Raw genomic sequence first — 10,912 nt, forward strand, 5'->3', positions numbered from 1 at the left:
TCAAATGCATGTCAGACATATTAATGTGCAAAGAATCGGAAGATTATAAATATAAAGTGAGAACTAAAGTGGATTTATCACCCGGCTTTTGAGTAAAGTGTGAAAGTTGGGAATAGTGTCCCTTCTAGGGATTCGCGCCCGAGCATCTTGTGGAGGAGAAAATTCAAAACTGTGTCGGTGGGCCGGCAGGCATCTTTGGTTTACAGCAACAAAGCATGGGGTACGTCTGTTTTAGCATGCATGTAGTACCTCTACGATGGATGTAGTATCTCAAGAACAGATCTAATTTCAAAATACAGCTGTTTTAGTTTGTACAACATTTTATTTCTACGTTATTCTTGCCCGTGATGTTGGTATTAGTTTGACTTGTCTTGTCGCATAACATGGTGTGTATACGTACCACCAAGGTTTATCGTGTGTTTAACAAGTTAACGTAGACTTAGAAGAATCATTCCACGTCGAGTTTGACGAATATTTAAAAGGAGAATTTGTAAAAGATGAAGAGTAAATTTAAACATACGAATACAGATGCCTGTATAGGTTCAACTCCCACTACAAATCAAACTTCTCTGATAAATTCGGACGAAGAGCCAATAACTAGATTTACCCAAATGCTAATAGATTAGATATTTTCGACACCATGCTTGAAGGAGCAAGTTATTGGAGATGTTTTGAATACATCAAGATAAGATCCTCATTCAAGGTTATCCTAAGCACATCAATACTCTTGCTTGAAATAGAAACAAAGTCTGTATAGGAGGAAGCTTTATCGAATGAAAGTTGATCCGAGGCAATGCAAGAGGAACTTTACTAATTCAAAGTAAATCAAGTTCAGGAAGTTGTTTCGTGACCCAATGATCATCTAGTATTTGGCACAAAGTGGGTCCATCAAGACAAGCTTAGGGACGAAGGTAATGTGGTAAGAAATAAAGGCCAGACTTGTCCGAAATAGAATCAAAGTCTCTAGAGGAAGCTTTATCTTATGAAAGTTGGATCAAGGCAATGTAAGAGGAACTTTACTAATTCAAAATATATCAAGTTCAGGAACTTGTTTCGAGACCTAATCATCATCTAGTAAGTGGCACAAAGTGGGTAAATCAAGACAAGCTTAGTGACGAAGGTAATGTGGTAAGAAAGAAAAGCCAGATGTTGTACAAAGGTATACTCAAGAAGAAGGTACAAATCATGATATAGCATATGCACTTGTTGCACAACTAGAAGCAATACGTATGTTACTTGCCTATCATGTAATTATGATTTCAATTTATATGAAATGGATATGAAAAGTGCCTTTTCAAATGGAGATGCAATGGAGGAAGGGTAGCGAGAGCAACCACCAAGTTTTGAGGGTCCCAAGAGAAAAATTGTGTTGGCAAACTTTCTAAAGTTTTGAACGGTATAAATCAAACCACTAGAGTTTGGCACGAGAGACTAAGAAGTTTCTTGATTGAAAAAGGTTTGAAAAAAGGTAAAGGTGGACACAACTTTATTTCTAAAGAACAAAGTGAACATATTCTGTATATGTATCTCTATGTATATATATAGTATTATCTTTTATCCCACTAAAGGGAATAGGCGAAAGAAATTCTCGAAATTTTCTCGAAATTTATTTAGAGTGAATTTGAGATGAGGATTGAGGATGAACTAAACTTCTTCCTCAGATTTCAAGGAGAGCACAAAGGACCAATGGGTTATACATCAAGAGAAGTATTCAAACGAATTGGTCGGAAAGTTTGGGATGGAAAATTCCAAAAAAGCGAAAGCAACCATCTCTCATTCTACAAAGTTTGATAAGGATGGGAAAAAAAAAAAAAGAACTTTTCCCGACTTGAAGAGCAAAGGGAGCATGAGTTCCCAATACAAGTGATGGAGCACCTGACCCCCGTGATCTCTAACCAGCTGATTAGACAAGACTTGTAGACTATTCGAGTCAAGTACCATTATCCAAGCCACTGCTCGATCTTAATTTAATATATGAAAAGCTCGAATTCAATTATCAAATTAGATCTGTAATTAATAAGTCATACTCCTGTAATTCAGTAGTACCTTATTTGCATTTCTAGACAAGTCATTATAGGTTTCGCGTCTTTTTCTGTGCATATGACTTGGGTTTTGTGGTGTATTACGAAAATGGTATTTTTTAGGGTACAAAAGTACAAAATAATCATTGTCATCTAAGATTAACACTTGTCAAGGTATAATGCATAACATCGTACGGTATAGCATGGTGGTGCAGTTCCTATCTAGAAATTCTATCTTTCTTGCTTGAAAGAAATGGGATAATGTAAGATGAATACGGGATGCCAAACTTTAAATGGGCGGCTTGGGCGGTGCGAAAAAGAAACTAAAGGAATCGCTTTTCAACAAAAAACTTGTTATTCTTAAGACACCATAGGAGATTGATCACTTTAATCCTAAGTGGAATAACTTTCAGCTTTGCTTTAGAATTCTATTGAAAGATAAGAAAAAAAAAAAGGTTAGCTTTAGCGGGTAGGTCCATTAGATTGGGCAATGCTGTGCTTCATCCCTTTCTATGTGACGATGAGAATTAACTTGTAATTCCCCGATTAAATGCTTGATTGGAAGAAATTTCACCCGATTAGAGATGAAGGAAAATGTAGTCCTGAAAAAATTGCAAGTCCCTTATGAATTGAAGGATAAGTAAAGGAGTTTCTGGCAATGCTTCTACCGGCAGTACTTAGACCAAGCTATAATATTGGATTCTGTGATACCATATTTTCCTATATTATTATATTGGAATATTGTAGAAGAGAGTTGTGCAAATTTTAGTTTGGGGAAGCATATACGTTACTTTTCACCTATGCAGCATATTCACAAATATGCTTGATAAAATACATTCCCCATGGTAAATACAAAAAGGTTTGGAATAAGTGCATAAAAAGTCCAACAACTAACTGCAATAATGCAATTGAGCCCTATATTTTTTGAAAAATATAATTAAATCTTAAAATTTGTTCAATTTCGTTCGAAATGAGTACTTCCGTGAGCTTCGTTTAATTTGTTTGATGGAAAATAGTGATGTGTCTATTTTAAATATCTTTTGGGGCATGTGGGTAAGCACGTCCCTCCATGTCACCGTAGGATCGGCCACTCAATGGACGACATGTGGCACTTGGATCCCACTTTTTCTCTCTTTATTGAAGACATATGCTCTCTCTCTCTCTCTCTCTACAACCCCCACCAAACACCCCCTCGGGGGTTCGCCGCCTCACCTAAGAGCCTCAGCGGTCACAACTGTTGGGACTTGAGCTCAAATCTGCTGGATCCTCTGTGCCGTCACTGTTGAGCAACTTCACCACTGCTAGTTGTTAGCATTACCATCAACATCGGTCTTGTCCTACTGTGCCTAGCTACCTTCTCTATCAAGATCCTACACGTCATGCTGTCGTCTTGTAAAACTTAGCGCTATCGTTCTCAATATGTGGCTAACCTCCAATGAAAGTTGACACCAATGGTCGATTTCGCGATCTCAGAATTGAACGGGACCACCTCAAATCTGAGGCCGCATGCCTCGGCCACCGGTGGCGACCTCCATCAGAGTCGACCACAAAGTCATAGGGAGAGCGCTTGAGATAGAGTAACACTAGCCATGGCTGCTTTAGTGGGATGACGGGAATGACAATGGTTGCGGTGAATCCCGATCAGCGTCCCTTTTTTTATGAGCCTAATTATAAAAAAAAAACACTAATTTTAGGTCAAGGGATAATTCTGGCCCGAACTTTTTTTTGTTCCATAAAAAAGCACCAACTTTAAGTCGAGAGACAATTATGGCCCAAACTTTTTTTTGTCCCATAAAAAAACACCAACTTTAAGTCGAGGGACAATTCTGGCCCGAACTTTTTTTTGTCCTATAAAAAAGTACTAACTTTAGGTTGAGTGACAATTCTGGCCCCGATTTTTTTTTGTCTCATTAAAAATCACCAACTTTCATCATGATTCCAAATCTGGCCCCCTGTTGACTTTCACTATTGTTTGAGAAAGAAGGTAATGGTGGCGAGCTTGGCGAATCTCGTCCATGGCATCTGTCGACAGGCGGTGGTCAGCTTCAGATTACGTTTGGCCAGAGAGATTCAATCTGGAGATATTTTTAACTTGTCAGTGAAGTAAAAAAGACGAACAGTTTTACCGTTATTCTTCAAATTGTGGCTTAGAGAATAAGACAATGAATATTGTTTTAAATTCAGTCAGTAAGCCACGTGGATTTATTGCTAATATGGAATAGTCAAGTTAGATAATCAATGGTTCTAAGTCAATGGAGGTCAGATTTGGGATTTAAGTTAAAGTTAGTGCTTTTTTACGAGACAAAAAAAAATTAAGGTCAAAATTGTCTCTCGACCTAAAGTTAGAGCTCTTTTACGCGACAAAAAAAAGTTTGGGCCAAAATTGTCCTTTGACCTAAAGTTGGTGCTTTTTTACGGGACCAAAAAAAATTTGGATCAGAATTGTCTCTAGACCTAAAATTGATGCCTTTTTTTGGAATTAACTCTTTTTTTATGGCCAAAGTGTTTTGACTACAGCGGTGGCTTCGATGGCATGGGAGGGATGGTGGAGGCAGTTTTTCTTTGTTACAAAAAAGTAATGGGTTGTTCGAAAATGAAGCGGGGAGGGAGGGAGAGATAGACAGGCGGCAGACGCGGGGAGGGAAGAGGTAGGATGAAATATTAGGTGGTTCGGGGGACTCCACTTCAAGGTGGTCTCTGTCCAATCAGGAAGCGACATATCGCTCCATGTTAGCGAGTGGAGCCCACTGGCAATTCCCCACCAAAAATATGATTTTCCTTTTTTCTATTTAAAAATTTTTGCCCTTTAATAGCCTACGCACATTAAATGCACTAGACTATCTATTGCGGCTTTCCTTCTCCCGCTTTTTCTCTTTCCGAAAAAAGGAGGACGCTCCTCTCTCCCTCTCTCATGAATTCAAAAGTTTGTGTTCCCCCGTCTTTGCTCTCTGCTCCGATGCTCGCTACCTCTCTACTTCGTCGCTCGCTCCATCTCTCGCTTGCTCTTTGCTCCTGCGCTCGTTGGTCCTCCGGCGCTCGCCTTCTCTTACCACAAGAGGGCATCTTGGGTAGACTAGTGATGGGTCGGTTTGTTGTCTAGAATGACACTGAGTTTGGTGATTTTAATCTTGTGGATCGGTGTGTTGTCTAGGACGGCATTGAGTTTTGAAGTTCGAGCTCTATTTGGATGTGCTACGTTGCTTCATCTAGCAGCCGGTCTAGTTTGGAAGCATTGGCTCGATGAAACAGTGAGTTGACTCTTTCATTTAGTCTAACTCTCGCCGAAGCGCAGGTGACCCTGCCAGCCATGGCCGATACCCCACCGGTGATGGGGCGACGTCCACAGGCGGGAAGGCTTTGTGTGTGTGCACGCGCGCCCGAACGCTAGTGTTTTTTTTTTGTTTTAGCTTTTTTTTTTCTTTTTTGAGTTTGTCTTTTTTATATAAAAAAAATTGGATTTTTTAATCTAATTTAATTAAGATTTGTGAAAAAATTAGGATTCGGATCAAAACAAAGTCGTTTTAATGATTTAGTTAACCTTAATGCTAGGTAGGACGCCACGTGGGAGAGATAAAATATTAAAGAAAAATAACGTCAATATTTTTCATTAGTCAAATTGGACGGAGTTAGCAAAAAATCGAGTCCTTGGCAAGCCTCGCCAACTGCTGGCGAGGGTGCTTCGCCCAAGTCCTCCTTGGCTAAGCGCGAGGTGACCCTCGCCTAGATCCGGTGAGAGTTGGCTTGGCCTATGGCTGGCGAGTGTCGCTCAGGTGAGGCCAGCCGTTGCTTGTGGCTTTCAAGGGCGGCCTCACCTGGTACACTCCGGGTATCATCGACCATCCGCCTGAGACCGGCCACCGGCAAAAAGGAAAGAAAAAATGAAGAAAAAAAGAAAAAAAAAAGTAAAAGATGAAAATGCCCTTAACCAGCCAGTAAGGTTAGGCCCTTCTATTAAACTAACGTGACCACTTCTGGCCTTTATTTGAAATAATGTCCACTTTAAGCCCTAATTTGAAATAATGTTCACTTTAGGCCTTTATTTAAGAAAATAAGAACACTTCATGCCGTTATTTAGAATTTTCCCATATTATTTTTTCTTTCTTTGAAATTCTTGATTTTTTGTTTTGTTTTTTTTTTTTCCCTTTTTAGCAATTTTCTGATGTGGCTCCCATTTGCCACCACATCAATGCCGCGTGGCCTCTCGAAATATTTAAAGAGACACTTCATCACTTTCCATCAAATAATTTGGACAAAACTAACGGAGGTACACGATTGCACAAAATTGGACAAATTTTACAACCTGATTGCATTTCTTTGAAACTTTTAAAATTTGATCGTACTTTCTTAATAAGTTTTAGGACTTATGATGCATTTATTTCAAAATATTTTATTCAAATATCATCAAGTTGATTAAATTTGGTTTTTTTAACAAATTAATCATTTTATACATGGATCAAACTTTTTATGATTCAAACGTGAGTACGTGCATGTCGTATCAATTGTACCAAAGAGTGATATGTTATTGGCAAGCTATTCCCTCCTCACTGTAACGGGAGAATTATCAAAAAAGTTCTAGATATATTGTAATTATGCCAATTTAATTCTAAATCTTCTCTTTTTTTGTCAATTGACTTATAAACCTTTTGCATTTGTGCTAATTCAGTCAATGCGTCCAATTTTGGCTGGAAATCACTGATATGGATGCTGGCCGTTGTACGTGGCATGACCAACACTGACACAAATAATTTTCAATAATATTTAAATATATATATTTTTATTTTTTTCCTTTTTTTTTCTTTCGCTTTCTTTTTTATTCGTATCTTCTTCCTATGGCCGGTCACTGAAACTTGCAACTGGCTAGAGACGAGGGTAGTGAGGTCGACCTCGTTGGCCACTGGCGAAAGCAAGGCTCGCCCAGCCATGGTGAGACTCGCTCTTGCTAGCTAGAGGAAGAAGGGAAGAAAATAAAAGAAAGTAGACAAGATAAAAAGGAAAAAAATAAAAATAAAAAATTCGAAAAATGTTAAAATATTATTAAAAACAGTCAACATCAGTGTTGACTGTGCCATGTAAATGTGAACGATTTCTAGTCAAAATTGGCTGGATGGACTGAATTGATACAAATGCAAAATGTTTTGAAATCAATTGACAAAAAAAGTTTATGACTAAATTGATACAATTATAATAGCTTTATGATTTTTTTGATAATTTTCCCATAGTTGATTTCCACGTCGGTAGGACCTCCCCGGAAAATTCCACTCCAGCAAAACGAGAAACTATTCACATTGCAATAGTCACCATATAAGTAATAACTTCCTCGATATATAGATTTATGAAGTAATGGACGGTAGTTACGAAAATCAATAACTTAATGGAAGCTTTTTCTAATAAAAAAATTAATTAAAAAATACATAATGATTGAAGATGGAGAGACACCAAAAGGTCATGTCTTCCTTTATAATAATAATAATAATAATAACAACATAAAACATTGATTGGTCAGAAAAAATAAAACCTAACATTTCTATTTTACTCACTATAATATGCGGCAAGCTCTGGGTTCATCACCGGCCAAGGCCCCACGAGGCTCACTACCGACGAAGCTCACCGCCAAATCCACGCAGGAGACCGGCAACCGGACGTGCCTCGTCCACCACGACCCGTACCGAAACGTACCCTTCATTTCCAAATCCAACGCGAAGCCCACCGTCCCAGACCGCCGCTCCCGGCCGATGTCTTCCACCACCGTCCTCTCCGGCTGCCCCGACGCCCCCGCCGTCGCCATCCTCGCGTCGATCACGCCCCTGCCCTTCATCCCCACCGAGGTCGGATCTACTGTCGTCCACGCCAGATAGTCCCGCGGGTCTCTGTAATACACGTAGCACTGTATGTCATCGAACCGGACCCTCAGCTTGCTGTTGGGGTTGTCCACGGCGACGCTTGTCTCCCAGTTCGCCGTCAACGCCGAGCCCGACGCGTTGAAGTCGGAGACCGAGAGCGAAGTGACCGTGAAGACGGGGAGCTTGGGCTGCACGACCACCTTAACGATGATGTTGATCGTGCACAGGAGGACAGCGAACAGGACGAGCCCCGCCAGCACGCCGCGAGCGAAGCCTGTGCCGGCGAATCTCCGGGGACAATCGGGGGAGGAGGGCTGCGGCGGCTCCGGGCAAGGGTGCGGGTATCCGATCACCGGAGGGTAGCCCACAACCGGTTGGCTTTCTACGTGGAGGGGCTGGCAGGGTGCCGATGGCGGCGGCGGGTGGTCCAAGGCCGACGACGGAGACGCCATTGAAAGAGGGATGCTGAGATGTAACGGGTAATGATGAAAATGGTCGCAGATTCAATGGGATTATTAACGAGAGATACAGCTTTAAATCGGCAACGTCGATGTAGTTGCTAAACGCCAAATACTTTTTCTCCACACCGTGGAATGTAATGGAAGGGATTGTCTGGTTGCGGGCGGCGCTTTTGCATGTCAACTTCAGAACGGCCGGTTCAGGAGCATCGTCGACTTCGGTTCTTGGAGCGGAGTGTACGCAGCGCTTTTTCTTTTTTCAAGATACACGAACAAGATTTGTTGAAGCCGGTAACCCAATCATTTTCCTTTGTCAAATTATGGGAAAAACAAAAGTATACTCTCAAACTCTATGTATATAAAATAGAGTTAATACCATGAAAAACCTAAAATTGATATATCTGCAACAAATTTCACCCAAATGAATTTTTTAACCACAAAAAATCCAAAATCGATATACTTGTGATAGATTTACCCCTCGTTAGTTTTTGTTAAATTTTATCGTCAAATTGTTGAGTATCATGACACATGATAGTTGATGAGTGTACCAGTTTGAGATTTTACACCTCCGTTTTTCACATGTTTACCAATTTGTGATTTTTTGTGGTATTAATCCAATTTAACGGAGGGTAAATTTATTACAAGTGTACCAGTTTGGGGTTTTTGGTACTCAAAAAATTAGTCGGGGATAAATTTATCACATGTGTATCAATTTGGGGTTTTTAGTGGTAAAAAAATTAGTTCGGAGAAAATTTATTACAGGTGTACTAGTTTGGGATTCTTCATGGTATTAACCCTATAAAATATTGGTGAGTTAGTTTTTCTTTTTATAATGGGATAATGACACAAATAGTCCCTAAACTTTGACTTAATGTGCAATTTGGTCCATGAACTTTTAATTTGTTCAATGTAGTCCCTAAACTTTAACATAATGTTCAATTTAGTCCCTGAACTTTTAATTTGTTCAATGTGGTCCCTGGACTTTTAATATATGTTCAATTTAGTCCCTGAACTATATGAAAATGTTCAATATAGTTCAGGGACTAAATTAAACACATATTAAAAGTTCAGGGACCACATTGAACAAATCAAAAGTTCAGGGACCAAATTGAACATTAGGTTAAAGTTCAGGGACCAAATTGAACATTAGGTTAAAGTTCAGGGACTACATTGAACAAATTAAAAGTTCAGGGATCAAATTACACATTGGGTCAAAGTTCAGAGACTATTTGTGTTATTTTCCCTTTTATAATTCATATGTTTGGCGCCCCATTACGAAAAATCCTTTAATGTTTCAAAATGAGACACATGTACTCTGACGTCCAATTCAACAATGAGATTGTTCTTGTTAGCAAAATCACTAGAAGAGAAAAAAAAATATAACTGAGGGACTTGCAACTAATGAGGAGCATTTTAAAAGTTATATTGACTCTTTTCAATCGAAAGCAAGTGGAAGAAGCATTTTGATTTTCGAACTAAAGTGCAGGAATCCCTAACGATATTAGAGGTTTAAGTAATCATGTGACATCTGGAAATTTCATAATAATATGTATGTGACGTTGGAAATTTTTCATATTCGATAATGATAGTGAGATAATAAAGCTAAGTATTATTTAGCTTGGTATTTGTGTGGGCGCGTGGAAATCGTTGTTGGACTGTAAATTGTGAGGCGTGGATTTGAGAACGTAATCGTTCCGAGTTCGACGAGTTTAAAATTTCTAAACGCTAGTTTCACTTTGGCTTTTTACAAAATAAATTTTCTTCAAAGTATATTAGCTAATCTAAAATTAGGAAATAAAAATAAGTGAAATGTAAGCATGCGTGCTTCAAATTAAAGTTTTTGCTCTTTATGGTAGTGTTTAAATTTTGTGAATACTAAGTGAATCTTATCCAAGTACTAAATTAAGTCATCCTTCAAATTATCTTGATCCAATTAAAATTGAATTGAAAAAAAAATGCATTTATCACATTATTAACAGAGGCTATACTTCAGAGTATGAGTATTATTCACGTATTAATATATATTTCTAGTTTTGATTTAATTACAAACTAAATGGATAAACTAATATCTTTAAGGATACTTTATTTTTATTTGATATTTTCAATTTTAAAATCAACGAATCCAAAGACATAAGTGTTTGGGAAGGATTGTAGAGATTTATTAGAAGATATTTTATCCTTATCTTTATCGATGTTATTGATCAAATACATTTAAAAATACATTTAAAGATTCTTTTCTTCATCCGTGTTTAGATTTAAATTTAAATTTTATAAGTGATATATGTGTAAAGATGACAAATCACTAAACTAACGATAATTGGTCGAATTTAGGTAGTAAATAGTAGTAAAAAGAACAAAAAAAAATTAATAATGAATAATAAACAAGTAAAGATAAGTAACAAATAACAAATAAAAGAGGACCAATTTGGTCTTGGTCCAACTTGCGCAGCCCACAAGAGCAGCCCGTTGATATTGATCCGTGATCCATACCTCTAAGGCCAATCAAGCACAAGAAGGCCCAACAAATGAAATGAAGGAGCACCTCATTTTCTCTCCACCAAAAAAAATAAAAAAAAATCCTCTTTCCGGAGTC

The 10,912-nt window shown here is 38.4% G+C and overlaps 1 protein-coding gene across 1 annotated transcript; it reads right to left on the reverse strand.

The window, feature by feature from the left end:
- Window positions 1–7,557: 7,557 nt before the first annotated feature.
- Window positions 7,558–8,313, reverse strand: LOC115687958 (uncharacterized). The gene has a single exon (XM_030613674.2). It carries the CDS (start codon window positions 8,311–8,313, stop codon window positions 7,558–7,560), a length of 756 nt encoding a protein of 251 aa, XP_030469534.2.
- Window positions 8,314–10,912: the final 2,599 nt, after the last annotated feature.

This window comes from Syzygium oleosum, unplaced genomic scaffold, assembly GCF_021117445.2.
Source record: "Syzygium oleosum isolate NSW1041296 unplaced genomic scaffold, Sole_v2.1 Sole_v2.10, whole genome shotgun sequence".
Lineage (NCBI taxonomy): Eukaryota > Viridiplantae > Streptophyta > Magnoliopsida > Myrtales > Myrtaceae > Syzygium > Syzygium oleosum.

Bases quoted from the DNA above. Each gene is read 5' to 3' on its own strand.
- LOC115687958 (XM_030613674.2), bottom strand. From the start codon at position 8,313: ATGGCGTCTCCGTCGTCGGCCTTGGACCACCCGCCGCCGCCATCGGCA.